This window comes from Zeus faber (assembly GCF_960531495.2).
Source record: "Zeus faber genome assembly, chromosome: 15".
In the NCBI taxonomy this organism is placed as follows: Eukaryota; Metazoa; Chordata; class Actinopteri; order Zeiformes; family Zeidae; genus Zeus; species Zeus faber.
Genome location: NC_137194.1, coordinates 26922423 through 26943153, shown reverse-complemented (window position 1 = coordinate 26943153; position 20731 = coordinate 26922423). Strand labels below are relative to the sequence as shown.

The window sequence follows — 20731 nt, the reverse complement described above, 5'->3', positions numbered from 1 at the left end:
TGCTTTGATATCTACTCTATTGCCATGAAATTTAAAACAAAGTACTATTTATTAGAGATGAATAATCTGTGTCAAACCGTGACTGTGTTGCAGGAATGTACCGTCCATTCGCCACACAGCGTCGTGCTGCTGGCCGACAAGGTGACCAGCTCTGGACGTGACAGATATCCTGGCATACAGGTCTCAAAAACAAATCAGAGGCTACTGTTACATATTAATGATTCATTTATTGACAATATTTTGATTTCATTATGAGAATTTAAAACGTGTGTGAAAGGTTGGGTTTAACTTTCCACGAGGTGTTGCCTGTGACTTTGGTGTGTGTTTGAAAGCTTGTGGGGCCTCCTTTAAAGAGATTACTTATCTCGATGGGACTGCTTCTTTTTACATTTACATTTACATTTAGTCATTTAGCAGAAGCTTTTATCCAAAGCGACTTACAAGGGAGAATAACATTCAAGCTACATTGCGACAGAGATTAGTGTAACAACAACATTAGTGTAACAATAAATACTGCTAGATAGTGCTAAGTAATTGTAGGTTAGGACAGGGGTACTCACTGAAGAGCTGGGTCTTCAAGTGCTTCTTAAAGACAGAGAGGGAGGCCCCCGCTCTGGTCATTTTTGGCAGCTCGTTCCACCAACGTGGAACTACAAATGAGAATAGCCTGGATTGCCGTGGCTGTATGGCCGGCAGAGCCAGGCGACGCTCATTTGAGGAGCGCAGCATCCGGGGGGCAACATGTGCTCTTACAAGATCATTTAAGTAGGCGGGAGCATTCCCAGCAATCACTCTGTAGGCCAGCATAAGAGACTTGAACTTGATGCGGGCGGCTACAGGTAACCAGTGGAGCTCGATGAGCAGCGGAGTGACATGTGCCCTCTTTGGCTGGTTGAACACCAGTCGCGCCGCCGCATTCTGTATCATCTGTAGTGGCTTCACCGCACAGGCCGGCAAGCCTGTTAAGAGGGCGTTGCAGTAGTCGAGACGGGACATCACCAGGGTTTGTACCAGCAGTTGAGTGGCATATTGGGTCAGGTACGGCCTGACTTTTCGGATGTTGAGTAGTGCAAAGCGGCAGGACCGGGAGACGGCGGCAACATGGTCTGAGAATGTCAGTTGGTCATCAATAATGACACCAAGATTCCTTGTAGCATTGGTAGGAACAAGAGATAAGAGAGTCGATGAAAAGCCATGTGAGCGGATGATCGGGCCCAGTGAGGTGATGTATATGGCAAAGAGGAGGCACCGAGCCTTGGGGCACCCCTGTGGTGAGGTGGTGAGGCACAGACAGCTGGCCTCGCCATGTCACACTGAACAGCGCCCGGTGAGGTAAGATTCGAACCAGGAAAGTGCACTGCCAGAGATGCCCATACTTGAGAGTATGGACAGGAGTATGCTGTGATTGACAGTGTCAAAAGCAGCTGATAAGTCTAGCAGAATGAGAACCGAGGATTTGGCAGCAGCTCTAGCAGTTTTTAAGGCCTCTGTCACAGACAACAGGGCTGTTTCGGTGGAGTGACCACTTTTGAAGCCAGATTGAAGTGTATCAAGAAGGTTGTTACTTGACAGGTACTCTGTAACCTGTCTAGAGACCGCCCTCTCTAAGGTTTTGGAAAGGAATGGGAAGAGAGAGACCGGCCGATAGTTTTTTGCTTGATTGGGATCGAGTGAGGGTTTTTTGAGCAGTGGTGCGACCTGAGCCGCTTTGAAAGCGGAAGGGAAAGTGCCGGAAGTTAGGGAAGAATTAATCATATGTGTGATTGCCGGGGTGATAGTCGGTGATATGGCTTGAAGGAGGTTAGATGGGATCGGATCTAGCAGACAGGTAGTAGGACGGCTACATGTTAGTAGTTTAGATACCTCACTTTCAGCGAGGGGGGTGAAACCAGGGAACGATGAGCCTAGGGCTGGAGAAGACAGGTTTTGAGTAAGTTGATTAGTGAATTGGCTGCTGATGGCTGCCACTTTGTTAGTAAAAAAGGAGGCAAGGCAGTCAGCAGTGAGGTTAGTAGCTGGGGGAGGTGGTGGAGGGTAAAGCAGAGACTTGAAGGTGGCGAATAACTTACGTGTGTCTGTGGCACCGTTGATCCTATCGTTGAAGAAGGCCTTCTTGGCAGCAGTGATGTTGGAAGAGAAGGAGGACAGCAGTGTCTGGTAGCTTGCAAGATCCTCAATTGTTTTGGATTTGTGCCATTTCCTCTCGGCTGCTCTGAGGTCAGTGCGCGTTGTCCGGAGGGTGTCAGTCAGCCAAGGGTGCGACTGGGTAGATCGAGCAGGTCTGGTGGATAGTGGACACAGGCTATCCAGACATGAGCTCAAGGTGGAGCAGAGAGAGTCAGTGGCATCATTAACCTGCAGAGAGGAGAAAGTGCCGTGGGGTGGAAGAGAAGAGGAGAGCACAGAGGAGAAGTGGGTGGGAGACATGTTGCGGAGATTGCGGCGGATAGTAACCATGGGTGGGGAGGTGTGGGGTTGTTTTGGTAGCTGGACATTGAAGTGGATGAAGAAGTGGTCAGAGAGATGAAGAGGAGTGACCCTTAGGTTGTCCGTGGTGCAGCTCCGAGCAAGAATGAGATCAAGCTCTTTGCCAGCCTTGTGAGTCGGTGGAGTCGGGACCTGTCTTAGGTCGAACGAGCGAACCAAAGACAGGAAGTCAGCCGAGCTCGCACTGTCCAAGTGGATGGTCAGGTCTCCGAGGACGAGCATGGGACACTCATGCTCAGGAATTGATGACAGCAGGGTGTCAAGCTCATGTAGGAAGTCACCTAGTTGTCCTGGTGGACGGTAGATGACGACCACATAGGCTTTCACCGGAGCAGTCACCAAGACGGCGTGATATTCAAAGGAGGCAAAGTTGTTTAAAGGCAGCAGTGGATTAAATTTCCATGTGTTGGAGATTAGCAGGCCATTCCCACCGCCACGGCCAGATGGTCTTTTTATAAAGGTTAAATAAATAAAAATGTACAGTGAACACAATCCTTCAACAAAGACAGAGACATTATCCGTTTATTTGTCATTATGCTGTCTACTGATGTTACTTTTGTTGGACTGAAAAAGATTGATGTGATGACCTCGACGAAGGCCTTGAACAAGGTGGTGGATGTCTCTCAGCTGACATCCCGCCTGGAGGGGACGCTGTCTTACAACCACTGTGACTGGCTGGAGCTGCACCAGGTGAGACAGACATTAGTGTGGTCATCCCCTACAACCCGGTCTCGCGCTTTTTCGTGGGCATTGTCGTGAAAATTTGTCTATTGAATCGTGTCCTGGAGCAAGATTGTCCGATTTCTTTGGTGCTACACATAACAAACTTTAAACCAATTAATTTGAATGGGGAGATTTTCACATACTTTAGAAAGGTAGGGGCGCAGGTAAGGAGGGGGGCACAGATAATTACACTAAACTAATCCTATCCTGACAAAAGTACGTCACCTCGGGGAGGTGGGGGTGGGGGACCGTTGACGTATTCAAATTTAAAATGCATGGGTTTGAATGTAGTTCTATCACAAAATAAAAGTGGGATACTGGTTTTGCTTTTTCTCTTTTGAATGGTTTATTAAATTCAAGGTTGGGCGAGAACAGGGATATAGAGTCATACCCTCTATGAATTTCATTCATAGATAGAATTTAACTGGATTTAAAACAAGGTTGACATCATACAGACTTGTGGCTTCTACAGGAGCAAAAATGTATTATTTAATACATTGCGTATTATTTACGCAATTATTTATAAACGTTTCAAACCCTAACAGTAACCCTAATCCTAGAAACCACAAAACTACAGTTCTGCGAAATTTTGTTATGCATCTTGAAGCAACTGTATCATGGGTAAAGTAGTTATATTATTTAAAACCTGAAAATGAAAGTAATTTATGGGTGAAAAACGACATCCATGTGTTACTAGGGGATAATTTGTTCGGGGAATAAACCTGCATTGTCAGAATTGACATTTGTAATTTGCAAAGTCCTGAAAGTCCTGAATATGTAATGCCACTTTAAGTGGTGCCCCCTATTGACAATACCACTCCTCTAAAAGTACATGTCCAAAGCTGTCCAAGGAAGCCGTGGCTGTCGAAGCAAGCCTCATTTTGGGAGCTCTTTTAATTACTGAGATATAGGGCTCAAACTTACATATGTTAACCTGCAAGATGAGACCTTTCAAAAAACGTTTTTTACTTTGTTCTACGACAAAGTAAAAAAAATTAACCCTGCCATGGCAGTGGGCTGCCAAGTGTGGATTCCAAGACTAAATATATTGTAAATATTCTAAATGGAATAAGATCATAATTTTTTTATTTTTATTTTGTTGTAGAACAAAACCAAACACATACAAAAGTTTATGCAGATTTTTGGATCCATTTATATGGTGTACTGGATAATACGCTAGTAAGCCATTTGAGGTGCAGCTTATGTCTCTGTGTACTCTAGAAACTCCAACCCTTTGTGTCGGATCTTCATGAGTCATCCAGCCTGCTGCAGAGAGCCATCAGGAGGATGGAGGAGACGCAGGAGATCGACTCTGTTCAGGTGCTCACCCGCGTCCCTGTCCTCTGTTCTTTGGTTTAGTGTGTTTGGTCGCATAGTGGCCTGTAACCGGTGTAGGTGTGTAAAATGCTGCGTTCTTCTCTTCCAACAGCACGTCCAGCAGTGTATGGTGGACCAGAGGGTTCTGATGAGGAACGTCTTGGAGGACAGTCGGCTGGTGGGTCTGCAGAGGGAAGGTGGCGCCATCCTGGCCAGGCTACGGAGGGAGAGCGACCTCAAATACCCCCACTGCGACGACTTCAGGTAAACGCTGATGACAGTTGCCCTGGTAACGCCCCTCAACTGTCCTCAAAGTGTTTCTTCCTCTATGAAGTTCATCAGCTATTCTCAATGTGTCTTCAGAGGTAAAAGATGTTGGCATGTTACCGTTCTGTGACTATGACAATGGCCCAGATAATTTTGAACTATGTTCATTATGAGACGTTTAAGTAATTTACTGCCCTCCTCACTATAAATATATTGTTTATTCTTAAACTGTCCATCTAAATCTACTAACTATCCTGGCCAGCAGAATTGCTTTTTCCAGTCTCTTTTCAATAAGTAATGTATAAGGTGGTAACCAACGTAACAAAAATGCCTTTTTTTAAATCAACAAACTTTTGTTGTTATAATTATATTGCAATGTATTCAGATTAATCAGCATGGATCCCTATGTGATCATCTGAAAATGTTTATAACTATGGGGATACGCACTTAAGAGGGAAGGATGTCAAAGTGAAGCCTTAAAGATAGTAAGATTCACTGTCGCCCTCTCCTGTCTGTGGTATAACAATTTGTTTTGTATTCCTAAATAAATAGGACCATTTTCCATGACAATCCTGAAGCAAAGTCATTCATTTCAGTTCAACACGATCATTAAGTGACAGGACAAAACACATTTCCTTCAGGTTGCCATTTACCATATTTGCTAGTATCATAGGCCATATACTTATAAGGATGTATCTATTCTATGACACATGTGCTGGTGGCAACTTTTTCCACTGCACAGACGCTGGTTGCACAATCTTAAAGCAAGTGACCCTCAAGTCTATCACAACGTTACATCATGACATCCATGTTTTCATACAGTCAGTGTACTAACCTTTTCTCCGAGTGCTGACCCTGTGACCTTTCCCGTTGCCGTGCAGCGATGCGGTGGACTCGGTGACCAGCCTGTATAACCACGTGGAGGAGCAGGCTCACATGCTGGTGCAGAGCTCCAACAGATCCCTTGAGCATCTGGAGTTCCTGCTCCGCCTCAGAGAGATGGAAGCACACCTCCTGCAGGTGCAAGACCGACTGCTCTACCAGCATGAAACTGGTTTATCCAAGTGTGTCCATTTAGAGGATATACAAGGAAAGTCTTGTCATTTAGGCTTCAAACATACCTTTCGCAACAGGTTTTGGTTTGAACGTGTATAATGAAAAATCAAAAAATATGGTATTCTTGCATCCCTATCTCAAACTTGTATCACCTGAAAAAGGACACATCATCCTTTGCTTTCCATCCTTCTCTGTAGATAAAAGAGTGGTTTGATGCAGAGGGAGAGCGCCACCTGCTGGAGGCAGAGTCAGTGGAGGACAGTAAAGAAAGAGTGGAACAAACCCTCAACAGCTTCAATGCCTTCCTCATAGAGGCCAATGTGAGTTTTTTCTTTTTATTTTGAGATTTTTTTCCCTTGTCTGTATTTGTACAATGACCTCTCTCTCTTTCCACACACAGGACAGGAAGCACCACGCCATGTCCTTGGTGTCGGAGGCGGAGAGGCTCCAAGGCTGTGGGCTGTTGTACCCAGAGGCCGAGGCATTCGGGACGCTGGTCGGCGGCTTCAGGACCAGACTGGACGACTTCCTGTCCCGGGCGGACGCGTGCTGCGGAGAGCTGCAGATCATGGTGGACGTGTGCGATTTCTGCGATCAGGTCAGCGTGGGTCCAGATCAAATTTTTATTCTGAAGATATGTTGAGTGGCCTTTCCCTTCAATGATGTAAACATGAGGGGGGATGGGCCCTGACAAAATGGATTAGTCACTCATTTTGGTTCTGATCTTATAATTTCATTGTCTTTGTTCTACAAGTTCTTGACTAAAATAACTTAGACTTTTTTGCCTTGCATCACCATCCTGCACTCTTAGATTAATGCTAATTCAAAGGTAGGAAGCTCAAGAGTTACATAGGGAGTCGAAAAATACTTTCCGCAACCTCCACCTCTACTGTGTGTCTTAGGCTACGGCACTGGCGACAGAATGCATCGACTATCTGGATGGGAATCCCTGCAGCAACCCCTCAGTTCAACATCATGACTACGTCAACACGACCATCTATCCAGTCGACCTAAACACAACACAAGGCCACTACGACCCCTCCCAACCGATGCCACACCTCAGCCAGGACAACGTGGACAGCATCTCCCAGCACTGTCAGTCCAACGTCCTCCAAGCAGGAACCTCTGCCACCAACGTCCTCCTGACAGGCTACGACATCACCGTGCTGCGGTCGTACCAAGGCAGGTTCCATCAGTTTGACCTGGAGCGATTCCAGGAGGTTAAGACCCAGGCTAGCACACTGCGCGGCGCCAGGGGGATGCGCGTTTGGAACGCTGTGTGGCTGCGATGCCAGGAAGCCCGGCAGCAGCTCCAAGAGCGGGTGCAGGAGGTTGAAGCCGCCCTCCTGCAGCGCCAGCAGGCGGACCTCTGGTGCGGAGGGGACGATGTCACCCAAGAGGGCGCCAACGATCCGACAGGTGATGGCGAGAACAGTTTACTGCAGTCGACTCCAGGGCCGCGACACCCTCAGTGGCAGGGAATCATCTCTGGAACTGTGGACATAGAAAAGAGAAGGCCCATACTGGGCAGCAGTGGCACTAACGCCGACTTCAATCCTGAAAACACCAATGATGCTAGAGCGAACAAGGGGTCAAAGGTCCCTCCAGCCTCACCTGGCAGGTAGCGTTTGTCCAATGTTTGTTTATTAGTTCATTTAATTTCTTGGAAACCTTTGTAACACAGAGGACATAGTGCCTTTCACCAATGACTGTTGCTGCTCCCTCCACCTTCCCTGTATCCACCTCTGACCCAATTTTATCCAATTGGGGATTCAAACTCATCACTCCCATATTTCACACACTGCCAATCTATGCCATTGCAATTTCTCTTGAATTATTGGTCTTGAATTATTAATATTTAACTATTCCAAGCAATTTTCAAATAAATCTAAATTTACCTTAACTCCCAAGTGGGTTGTCTGACAGGAATACCATTATACTGCCATCTCAGTATTATTTGAATAGATAAATTACAATTATTCTGTAGTGCTTGGAAAGCTCCGTTTTTTTTAAATATCTGTCGAAGAATTTTACTGAAAACTGTTTGTTTTTGACATTAGAGTGGGATTGTTCTGATTGATAACTAAACTCTTTATTTCCAGCAGTGACTTCACAACAGACATTCCTCTTTCCTTTTCTTCTGACAGGCCTGCGAGAAGAACAGAACGAGAGACGAGGAGAGAGATGAATGCGAGAGGTAGGAGGGAGAGAGACGCTTCGGCGCTGTCTCGGTCTCACACCGTCGGCTGCCAGTGGTTTCCATGGGGACGGGTTCTGGGGTCACGCTCCGTCAGCGAGGAGTCCTGCGCCACCGTCCTGTCGCCGCCGCCAACAACAACGACGACCCCGGAGCCAAACCCCCCTCCGGAGCCACGCGTTCCAACCCCATCTTCCTGCTCCCACCATGGGCAGCCATCTTGCAGGATCCTCCAGGAAGCCCAGAGGTTCCAGCTCTCCCGCCACGGCAGCTTCTGCTCCCAGGAGTCGTGTTTGGGAGCTGGAGTGGCTGGGGCCAACGGGGCCTCGTGCTGCAAGCACTCCAGCCTCCCCATCCAGCGGTGCGAGGGGACGCTGTGTCTGGCCAGTCCAGACGAAAGCACAAGCAACGCCCTGTGAGTTGGATATTACTTATTTTATTTATGTTTTCCTTCTGCCTTTTCTGCCTTAGAATTAAGGAAGAGATTCTGTTCCGTTCAGTGTGAGGGAGTTGCTTTACAACGTAAAGTGATTTAAGTAGATAAAAGTGCTTTTAACTCAACTTCTTTCATGCGCTTTTTTCCTCTAGCCTACATTGAAGTGCAGGTATAGTTTTATATGCATTGTATTGTGTTGTTGTAAAGGGCTGGGCGATATACAAATATACATATATACATATATATATATATACATATATACATATACATATATATACATATGTATATATATATATATATACAGTATATATATATATATATATTCATATATACATATATACATATACTGTATATATACATATATACACATGTATACTGTATGTATATATTTTTGTTATTGTAATATTATGATATAGTTAAATGTTGTGCTTAAGGTTGCGTAAAGTAATGCAGTTTTCTTAACTTTGTAGACTGTTCTAACTTCTAATTAATGCTCATAATATCCACATTACTGCTGATTGTTTCTCAAATATTTCTTGTGTGTAAATTTCTTCTGAAAGCACCGATAGTCACCCCAAAATATCATAAAATAATCTATATCCATGTATTCGTCAGAAAATATTGTATTATTAGATTTTTCTCAATATCACCACCAAGCCCTGCTATTGGATTGTATTGTGTTCTAATCTGCTTTAGCAAGCCAAAAAATCCGTCTTGGAAAACTGAACATATCTAAGCAAGCAATATTTTTCAATAGTGTAAGCTTTTCTTCTTCTTCCTCTTGTGTGACATACTGTAGATTCAGCCAAATTGTAGTTCTAATAATTTTCTTTTGAACTTTTTTTTTTTTTTTTTTTTTTGCGGCACTAAAATGTCATGTCAATTAAAATCTCTGAAAACCTGGTTTCTTATCTAACAGTATTTAATCTGCCCTGCCCAAATAAGAAAACTCCCAAAATAAGGACTGACAAAACCGATGCAGTTTTCTAAAAGGTTTCCTGTGTAAATTTGATGAATCTGACCAGCAGTGTATGGACACACCAAGTTGAAATATCAGCATTGTATTTTCTTAGTTTGTCTTTGTGTGTTTTCTATATATTTACACATGCCTCCTTGCCAGGAGGCTGCAGCGTGTGATGGAGGAGCTGGTGTTCACGGAGAGGGAGTACGTGCGCTCGCTGGGCTACATCCTCACCCATTACCACCCGCTGCTGGAGCGGCCTGACATCCCCCAGGACCTGCGGGGCAAGCGGGGCGTGATCTTCGGGAACCTGGAGAAGCTTTACAACTTCCACAGCCACCGCTTCCTCCCAGAGCTGGAGGCCTGCCGCAGGGAGCCGGCGCTGATGGCCCGTTGCTTCCTCAGACATGTGAGTGGAAGCGAGTGGGCGTCTGCGGTGATGGGATTGCATTTTTTTTTTTTGGGATTGTATTTTTTTTAAAGACACTGGTTGTTTGTACTATATATATTTTTTTTCCTTTTTCGTTTTTTTTTTTTATATTTTATTCATGCCAGCAGGGATTTGGTTGGATTCTGGCCCAGTAGTCTGCACATTTGGAGAGAATAATACATGTCCTTAAACATTAAAGTTTAATATAATTGTAAAAATATGCATCTGAATTCCATTAGCCGCTTTAAGACGTGGTCAGGTCGTTTAAAAACATATTTTTTGTGATTCCATCCAATTGTGTTACTGGATCAGTAACTGTTTGCCTGGGATCTCACATGAGAGCACATTTTCTAGTTTTCCGTCCCTTACCACCACCTTAATTTGGACAGTTGATTCCTTATCGGGAATTTTAGGTATAAATATTTTAAATGCTGCAATCTGTGTTCCTTTTGGCAGAGTGACAGTTTTGGACTGTATGCCCTCTACAGCAAGAACAAACCCAAGTCCGACACCTTAATCCTGCACCGCCGCCATGACATCTTCAAGGTCTGACTCTGTTCACACTGATGATGTTGAGAACAAAGACAAACGTGCATGCCTGCCAGTGCACGAAGGAAAGGTTGTAAGGGAAGTGGCAGTGTTAATGATGTGACCTAGATGTTTTAAAGTTTCCTTTCAAATGAAAAATGCATGTGTTCTTTCTTTATGCACTCCTAATTTACATCCATTTAACACTATATTGTGGGAATTCAGAAAAAAATTACTTTCATTTTTTTCTTTCTTTTTTTTTGGCTGCTCACAAATAATTCTGAAAATCCCTTCAATGGGAACAAGATAGCATGTTGAATGCCAGAGTATTACTTGTCGTAGTTGTGGGTCATCTCGATGTCGGGAAGAGGAATGCAGGTTTCCGGTGCTCTTAACGCTGTTTCACACCGGAGCTCTGCATTGTCCGTCCCAGAGGAAGCAGCAGGAGCTGGGCGACCTGATGGACCTCTCCTCCTACCTGCTGAGACCCATTCAGAGGATCAGCAAGTACAGCCTCCTGCTGCAGGACATGCAGGCGCTGGCCGCAACCCTCCACAGGCCCGGCAGCTGTGAGGCGGGCATGTGTGGGAGTGAGGCGGGCGTGTGCGGGTGTGGCTCGGGCGAGAGCGCGTCCGATGCAACGGGCAGTGACGCGGAGAGGGAGAAGGCTGAGATCCGGGCGGCCGCGGACCTGGTGAAGTTCCAGATGCGCCACGGCAACGACCTCCTCACCATGGACGCCATCCAGGACTGTGACGTGAGAGGGTTTTTTTTTTTACCAAAGAAAATGACAATGTAAATTCTGTTGTTTAAGGTGATAAATTGTGTTATTCACACTGATGTTGAGCTAATTTAGGGAATTATTGGAATTTCCTCTCCTTTTATCTCATCCTTGGTCTTTTCCATTCCCCTTTTCCTTTTTTGTGAGTTTCTTCCTTTCTTTTCTTCTTCTCCTCTTCTCTTTTAATTTCCTTTCCTTTATTTTTCTTTCATTTAATTTCTTTTTTCTTCTCCTCCTCTCCTTTTCTGTCCTTCTTATTTCATTTTCTTTCATTTCTCCTCCTCTTTTCCTGTCCTTTCTTCTTCTCCTATAATTTCCTTTCCTATCTTTCCTCTCTGCTAATCGCCTTTCGTTTCTTTTCCTTTCATTTAATTTGCTTTCCTTTCTTCTCCTCCTTTACAATCCTTTCTTCTTCTCCTCCTTTCCATTCCTTTCCTCGCTTCTCCTCGCCCGTTTAGTGCTCCCTTCTCCCTTGATCTACATGCCTTTCCTCTGTTCCTCTCCTTCCTCCCACTCCAGGTGAATTTGAAGGAGCAGGGTCAGCTGATTCGCCAGGATGAGTTCACCGTCTTCTTCAGGAAGAAGAAATGCATCCGTCGCGTCTTCCTCTTCGAGCATCTCGTCCTCTTCAGCAAAACCAAGAGGAGCGAGATCGGCAACGATGTTTATGTCTACAAGCAGTCCTTCAAGGTCTGTAGGTCTCTCTTCATTTTCGAGTTTCCCGCCGCCATTGCTACTCTATGTAAACCAAAATGCTTTGCAAATTAAAAAAACACAATCGCATTAACGGAAAACACAAATGCAAAAGTCAAAAGTCACAAGATAACGGAATTGAGCCACAACATTACCGTTATATATAATTACACAAAATAATTTTGTTTAATATATTTTATTGCAGATAAATCGGTGCATCCGCTGTTGCTCACTTCCGTTATGTTGTGGGTTTGGCATTTGTGTACTCCGTTAATGTGGTTGTATTTTTTGAATTTGCAGAGCATTTTGGTACGCAGTTCGTTCGACACGTCTGGATTTGCAGCGCGTTTTCTAAATGCTGCGCACATGTTGTCTAATCGGTGAAGATGTTTTATTCATTTTCATGTCTTTTCTCAAGTTGCAGTGCGTTGAGCTCTCAGGGCTGCAGTACATGTCTCATTGGTAGCACAGTGCTCCAGGGATTTTCACTGTTGCATTCAGGGATTCAAACCCAAAGGCTGCTGTGTTGGCTGACAGGCTGGGAACTTTCTGGGTGGAGTTGACTGTTGAATGTTGAATGTTTTTGTTGTTCCTGTGTTCTCCCCAAAACACACAAAGGTTAGGCGCATACTTAACTAGTCCCAATTCCACTCAATAAGTATATACGGATGGAATGACAATAACGTTTTTGAAATTCCTTAAAGTGATTACTTAAAGTGACCTTCTAACTTCTAACTGTGTGTCACAGTTAGAAGGTCCTGGGTTCGACTTCCGCCTGTTGACACTGTGATACTGTGCTCCAGTGGGTTACCTCCCTATTGGGGCCCTTTCTGTGTGGAGTTTGCATGTTCTCCCTGTGCTCACATGGGTCTCCTCCAATATAAAAAGGACCCCAATAAAAAACATTCAGAACACTGTCCTGTCCCTGACCATGACATGGATCTACACCTGTAAATTGGTCCATGGGCGCCATCAAAGTGAGGAGGAAGGACAGCTGGGATGGGCAAAATGCAGAGGCTTTTTCAGCCACCATTCCCTGCGTGGGTTTGTGGGTGTGTTCATGGTTGTCACCACTCCCTGCATGCGTGTTTGTGTGTGTGTGTGTGTGTGTGTGTGTGTACATGTGTGCATTTGCACCTGTGAGACGAATAAAACTCTTCTTCTTCTTCTTTTCTTCTTCTTAGAATATGTACAGGTCAAAACATCACCTTGGGTTTCAATAAAATAAAAATACCCATTTTAACCACAGTAATGCCAAAACTTTCACTGGGTCCGACTCAGTTGGTGGACTGATTACGTTTGCAGCATGTTGTTGTATCTTCAATGCAGAGTCTTTTTTTGCTGGTCTGTAGCTCTTCATTTTGAATATACTCAATAAGAACTGAAAGAGTCCACTGCTGAGAGCTGTGTAGCTTGCAAAAGAGATGGAACAAATCCATAGTTGTGACGTAAACCTGTGTCCAAAACCTGCCCCAATGTTTCTTCATAGTATTAATATTACTGCCCATTAATTCAGAATCCATCAGTTATATATCAACTCGCTGTCTGCTTACGCACCCCTTCCAGACCTGTGACATCGGGATGACCCATAACGCTGGAGTAAGCGGCCTGTGCTTCGAGATCTGGTTCCGCAGGAGGAAGAGTGCAGACACCTACACCCTGAAGGCCTTCAGCATGGAGGTGAAGAAGGCCTGGACCACTGACCTGGAGAGGATTCTGTGGGAGCAGGCTGCCCTCAGCCGAGGTGAGGGGGAAGCTGTTGTAGGGTTGGGTCAGATTACTTTGAAATAAAGCTCATGGGAATATTTAGAATTAGTTGCATAACTCACTGGATTTCCAAACACGAGTTAGAATAGATTTAGATTACTTCTGGGATACTTCGGGTTATTATTATTCAGTACGGTATTGTAATAACATGTGTTTCTTACCAATTAGACAACTACTTTCGAATAATCAAACAAATGATAATGTGATCGTTAACATTACAATTGACATTTACTATTACTTAACCCCAGTTACGGCACATGCAGTTACTACCAACTATGACTGTATTTTGGTACCTGTATGTTGGTATCTGTTGCAGAGCTCCGTCTGCAGGAACGAGTCTTCATGGGAATGGGACGGAAGCCGTTCATGGATATCCAGCACAGTGATGCCGCGATCTGCGACCGGGCGGTGAACTGCGACCTCCCAGGGAGAAGTAAGTGAATACGCAATACACACATCCATGATTCTTTAAAGCACAACAGGATCACATTGCACATTGGCGTTCTCTGTTTTATGCTTTATATATGTATATATCTCATGTAAACAGGGTTCTGAGACGTCTGTGCAGACTGGGGGCAAAATCTGACTGGGGGTGGTAGCTCAGGCGGTAGAGCTGGTGGTCTAGTGATCTAAAGGTTGCTGGTTCGATCCCAGGCTCCTGCTAGCATGCTGTAGTGTCCTTGAGCAAGACACTTAATCCCTAATTGCTCCTGATGGCTGCGTCCGTCGGTGTTTGAATAATTGTAAGTCGCTTTGGATAAAAGCGTCTGCTAAATGCAATGTAATGTAATGACACGAATTACAGTTTTCAGAGTTCCCGGGGATGCAGCATCACTTCCGACACAGATTTGTTTTCAGAGTTCCTGTGAACTCAGCATCATTTCCAACACAAATTACTGTTTTCTGAGTTCCCATGAACGCAGCATCACTTCCTGCTGTCCCTCAACCCGATACAAACTCTCTAATTTAGAGAGCCTTGTCCGTGTCTTCTGACATAACACTTGAGAGTCCACTAGTTAATCGATCATGGATGGCGTCGTTCTCTCGGACGGATAAAAAAAGCCCTTATTATACCTGTGTGCCCCGCCCAAGTAAACTCTATATGTTGGAAACACTGATAGTATAATAGTAATACATAATAACATAATAAAGTAATAACTGATGATAATTTAGAAGTAAATAAAAAAGATAAACAAGATAGATAATATATAATATTCAACGTGATTATGGTGTAATAAAATTCGATACAAATTTTATGATTTACAAGGTTATTTAATTGTTTTCCCATCATGTTATGATAACAATAACGGTCTACAGCCTTCTTCAGAAGATGCACAATCTGCACCAATCCCTGAAAAAGGCTGTCGCTCAACAATCTTGTTTTCCGTGTAACTCAAAACATCACAATTCACTGTAAATACAATGCTTCATTAAACGAGAAGGCCTGTCACCCTACTTACAAATATTTTTCATTTCTTATTGATGATGTCTATCTATGTGTGTTGTCAGTCCCTGTGGCGTGTTGTTCACACAGGGGTGTAGAATACCCACGGCCTAACTCCATCGGCTCGGGCAGCACGGCCTCCACCACCATCAGCCAGTCGTCCTCCTCCTCTGGCCGTGGGTCCTTGCCCCCCATCGGTTTCCCTGGAGGCCAGCCGCAGGGGGTGAAGAGCAACTACGTCTGCTCCACCCATGAAGCCCTGGCAGATAATGAGCTCAACAACCTCCATCTTCGTCAACACCATCTTCACCATCACTCTGAAAGCCGGGCGTCAGGCTGCCGTGTCCAGAGTGAGTTCTCTTTTTGACGCCACTGACAATTTTTTTTTTTGCCATTAAATCTCAACATCCAAAAATCAGTATAACGTTCATATTTAAGTTCCAATCAGGTCTGCCTCATTCTTTCAAAATTTCATTATTCACTATACAGTTTTTACATGCTCAGCATAGGGTATCTAAATGAAGACGAATGAAAAAATAAAATGAAATTGCAAATACAACAAAATATAATTTTGAAGGATCTTTATCTTTGTCCGTTGACCCATTGCATGAGTCACTCTTGGTTAATATTTAAACATTATGAAAAATACAATGAAAATTGTTTTAAAATGTTGATATATATATATACACACACATAATGTTTAAAAACAAATTCAATTGTAATGTTAACCAAGAGTGACTCATGCAATGACTCAACCGACAAATATATAAATATATATAGTATGTAGTCTGTGTTTATGGTTTGCCAATAATTTGGCGACCTACTTGCAGTACCCTCCTGGACCACTGGTTGAAAAATATTGTCTCAATTGAGTGAAGTTTTTGGTTCCAGGTACCTAGAAAAGGAACATTCCAAAATAGGTACCAAGGCCATCCGAAGCATCACTGGAAATGAGTTAAAACTATGAACTATTTTACTTATTGGAAATGGCCACTGAAATACTGCCTACATTTAAATGATGTTTAAAGGATCTTTCTCTTTTGAAATTTAGCGCTGTCTGTTTGATATTACGATCATGAACTTGTAAAGGGCAGTAATTTATTGATATTGTACTCACTGTGCATATTGTCTCCACCTCAGCGGACAGCACTGAGTCCTCCCCAGAATGCATCAGTCCCTTCAGCTCGGAGCGAAGCTGCCTCTCTGCCATCGATGCAGAGGCGTTAGACTCCTCCTCCTCATTTGCATACCCAAACTCCAAACTCCACCCAACGCTGAGTCGAACCCCCAGCCTGAGGATAAACAGTTCACCGGCACTGAACAGAAGGAGGCCCAGCAACGTCCCCCGGCCGCCGAGTCTCACCACCACTCAGGTACCATGCCGGGTGAATACTGAGTTTTAGAGACAAAAACACGTCCCATGATTGGTGGATTCGGCATCATTGGATTCCAAATTGTTAATTAATTTATTATTCACAACTCTGTACTTCACACCTAGTAAAATATGTATCAGTCACCTAAAGCTGTCAAAATGATGACCTGATCGCAATTATCTCAGCTGATTGTGATCTCTTTGCATAATGTCACAATAAATAGAACATGAATTTACCCAAATGTTTATTTTCAGGTGTTCATGTGTATTATGTGTATAAATGAGTAATACATTTTTAAAAAAGACAATCTGCAGCACTTGCTTTACTTGTTGAGATATTTTGCCTCTGACAGTGAATGATGTGTGAAAGGTGTAATTTTGGTCATTTCTAGTGGATTATATAGTGTTTTGATTTTTACTGACATCAGTCAACTTGGAACAGAGCCCATGATATTTTATACATATCTTTATAATATATATTTTACATACATATATTATACATATATTTCTAATATCATTTGGGAGCTATATATTTTATCTGCCTCTGATTTAGTGAAATAATGTGGTGTACAAACACGCATGTTGCTGAATCAAATTCTATAGCATTTACCTTTGCTTTTATATGAGCTGTAACACTGAAGATGATATCATTGTAATAAATGTATTTTACATTTCATACAACAGGGAACTGAAATCTTCATCGGGAAATCGACAGAAGTTTAACGTCTGCATGACCAGTTCAAGGTACAAGGATTCTATCCCCATTGTAACCAGTTAGAACACTTTTTACCTTTCATCTTCCTGGTTTTACAACCACTTGAAAAATCTGTTTTTTCAACCATATCATATTTATGAATGTTTGATTTAGACAGCCTGAATTATTATTGTTCCTCCGTTCTCAGATTCAGGACTGACTCCAGTAACACTTCAGACCTTCTGGAAAATGAAAGCGTGGATTGAAGCAGAGGAGTAGACGGACTGATGCAGCTTCCTCTACAGTTTTGGTCAAAGAGGAGATGGATCGACTCAGAGGTTGAAGGCTGTTGGAGCAGAGAACAGAACAGATGGAGTGGAGGACATCTACTTCACCGAGCAGCTCCACCTTTCACTCACCAAGACTTGAAAATTGAACACAATCGCAAAAAAAGGATTTTTTTTTTCGTCACCAGATCTCAAGGGAAAGAAATAAGTATTTAAGTATTTAAACCCTCACCATGAAATAATTATTTAAGTATGACCCTTCATCAAAGTGTCTATCTCTATGGCGTCCTCATCATCACGCACTAAGTTCTGTTCAAAACTGACTTTGTAAAACCAAGAACGGCAAAAATGCCTGAATGTGTCAAATGTTATTGACATTTTGGCAAAAACCACTTCAAAACAGTACCCGGATGATTTTCTTTTTTGTTTATTTCTGAAGATATGATGCAGCACGGGCTGATAATGTCCAGTAAATTACACAGTCATGTGTTGGGGGTGAATATGAATCTTTATGTGTAAAATTCATTCAATCTTTGCATGTTTTTATTTTTATTTTATTTCTTGCCTTGTTGGATCCTCTGCGCTTTGTCTCCTCCACAATTCTTGCTACGCAGGGATCGAAGAAGATCATTTATTTAAAATTCAACTATTTCGACTTATATTCTTGGTAGATTTTGATACGTCTGTTTTTCTTGGCAACCTTTTGCATTTCGCTGAATTAAATAGTTCTTAAAGTAGACACCGAGGGAAAACCTCAATTTGCATCATGTAGATATTTCAATAAAATAAAGCATGACAAGGATTTCAGGATCTGTGTCGATAAGTTATCACTTCCGATGTACAGAGTCGCAAATCCAAAAGTGTTCAGTAATTGAGCTTCACGACCACTTTTAATTAACAGTTGGGACAGAAACCACTTATTCTTCGGGTCCAAAGTTGGTTCCAAACTGGTTCATTTACCAGCGTCTTTCACCTTCTTGAACTGATCATTGTAATGAAACTTTTATTATGTTCTATTGCATTTAATTGTATTACAGTATCTGTGGAACGTGTGAGTGTCTAATGACTAATCTTCCTATTTCTTCAAAGTCACTAATACATGGAAGTTTGCTCCTTATATTTGTTATAGTTTTATTTATTTTATTTCTTCTTTGTGTTTGTTTGTTGGCTTTCTTTCACGCAAACACGTGCTTAAGTATCATGCAATGATTGCCGTGCAAGGGCAGCGGTTTTATTTGTGGGGGGTTTTTTCCCCGTTGTTCTGATTTTCGGTTTGCTCTTAAAAACAGACCTTCTGCTTTCGTGTCTTCGTCTGGACGGATGTGAAACCAGACGAAGATGTAGAATGGGACACTTCCTTATTCCACAGACTGGCATGACGAAATGTGGATGAATTGCAGGGCTGTGGTCAGTGGTGAGGTTATTAAATAAAAAGTTGGGGTTTTTTTATGTGTTTTATCATTTTGCAGTCTGTTCGTTTTCTTTTCAGTGCAGGACACAGCATGTAAGTATTTGTCTTTCCTAAACCTGAAACCTTTTAAACCAAGATTTCAAACAACTGTACAGGTTCTCCCTGAATAATCTTGTGAACCTTTACTGAAAAGGCACATAAACATTAAGATGTCTGTAAAGCAAGATTATTTATAATAAAATGTATTCATGAATGGTGTTATAATGAATTGCTAATGTACACAGTCAAAGAAAATTAAACATAATTCTTTCTATTTTCTTTTTTTTTAAAACACTAATAAACTTAATTTCTGGCTATTTCCATCTCTGTTAGAACAACCTATTGCCATAAATCACTTGAAAATGATCTATTTTGAGTATGCTACCATGTGCTGCTGCCTCACAGCTGTGTATTAATAGTTTCAGAATAAGATAACTATAAGCATCCAACGTCTGGCTCATTGCTCTCTCTCTCTCTCTCTCTCTTATTGTTAATCATGAAATAAGATCATCTGATCTCAAGTGGATCCTTCAAACTTTTGAATCGTATTTGTTCTGCACCCACCTCTACATTGCCTTGCACAGGTCATCTTCAAATTTAAAGATAATTATCATTACTGACTATTAACTATATTTACTGACTCTCTAGAATGAGATTTTAATTGAATACATCCACAATATCGTAATCATAATATCAAAATCATAATCACAATCCTCATATGGAAATATTATTTTGCTGGGGATGAGCGCGCGCTCTGTGTCTGAGCATGACGTCAGGAGGGCTCTAATGCGTGTGAACACCAGGAAAGCTGCGGGCCCAGATGGCATATCTGGGTGAGCAGTGGAGACCTGTGCTAACCAGCTAGCCCCGGTGCTCACTAGGATATTCAACGCCTCCCTGACCGAGTCATTGGTCCCATCCTGCTTCAAGAGGTCCACTGTCATCCCTGTCCCGGAGATTGCCTCTCTTGCCTGCTTGAATGACTACCGTCCAGTGGCCCTCACCTCGGTGGTCATGAAGTGCTTCGAGAGGCTGATTAAGGATTACATCTGCGCCTCCCTCCCTCGCACCATTGACCCACTGCAGTTCGTGCACCGGCCGAACAGATCCACAGACGATGTGGTCTCCCAGGTACTGCACACCACGCTCACGCACCTGGATGGCGGGCTATGTGATATTTCTGTTCATCGACTACAGTTCAGATTTCAATACCATAGTCCCCACCAGACTGGCTGTCAAGCTGCGGGAGCTAGGACTGAACACTCCACTGTGTACCTGGGTCCTGGACTTCCTCACAGCCAGGCCCCAGGTGGTTAGGGTGGTGAGGCACATGTCCAGCTCCCTCACCCTGAACACAGGATTGTACTCCCTGTACACACACTGTGTGGCCAGCTCCAGCTCCAACACCATCATCAAGTTTGCTGACAACACCATCGTGGTGGGCCTGATCAACGACGATGATGAGAAGGCCTACCGCGAGGAGGTGGCTGACCTGTCACTCTGGTGCCCGGACAACAGCCTCCTGCTGAACGTCAACAAAACTAAGGGGCTGATTGTCGACATGGTGGTAGGTTTACAATCGAGGACGCACAAACCGTTGGTGATTAATGGGACGTCTGTCAACAGAGTGAGCAGCTTCAAGTAACTCGGAGTCCACATCACAGAGGATTTAACATGGACTATACACACAGACACTCTGGTGAGAAAGGTGAGGCAGCGTCTTTACCACCTCAGGCAGCTGAAGAAATTCAGATTCTCGGTGAGGATCCTCTAGTCCTTGTACTCTGGAGCAGTGGAGAGCATCCTGACAGGCAACATCACTGCCTGGTTTGGGAACTGTA

The 20731-nt window shown here is 43.4% G+C and overlaps 1 protein-coding gene across 1 annotated transcript in view; it reads left to right on the top strand.

The window, feature by feature from the left end:
* The window catches only part of LOC307241304 (pleckstrin homology domain-containing family G member 4B-like), a 37931-nt gene extending 18661 nt beyond the window's left edge, over window positions 1–19270 (top strand). Inside the window, exons 9-27 of the mRNA XM_080015342.1 lie at window positions 94–180; window positions 3061–3177; window positions 4432–4530; window positions 4640–4791; window positions 5676–5814; window positions 6048–6170; window positions 6251–6448; window positions 6753–7471; window positions 7998–8462; window positions 9604–9853; window positions 10331–10420; window positions 10836–11159; window positions 11703–11873; window positions 13443–13620; window positions 13960–14076; window positions 15153–15437; window positions 16228–16460; window positions 17144–17203; window positions 17362–19270. Of these exons, the coding sequence (XP_079871468.1) occupies window positions 94–180; window positions 3061–3177; window positions 4432–4530; window positions 4640–4791; window positions 5676–5814; window positions 6048–6170; window positions 6251–6448; window positions 6753–7471; window positions 7998–8462; window positions 9604–9853; window positions 10331–10420; window positions 10836–11159; window positions 11703–11873; window positions 13443–13620; window positions 13960–14076; window positions 15153–15437; window positions 16228–16460; window positions 17144–17182 (3786 nt within the window). The 3' untranslated portion in view covers window positions 17183–17203; window positions 17362–19270. The remainder of the gene's footprint in view (window positions 1–93; window positions 181–3060; window positions 3178–4431; window positions 4531–4639; window positions 4792–5675; window positions 5815–6047; window positions 6171–6250; window positions 6449–6752; window positions 7472–7997; window positions 8463–9603; window positions 9854–10330; window positions 10421–10835; window positions 11160–11702; window positions 11874–13442; window positions 13621–13959; window positions 14077–15152; window positions 15438–16227; window positions 16461–17143; window positions 17204–17361) is intronic.
* The last annotated feature ends 1461 nt before the right edge of the window (window positions 19271–20731 follow it).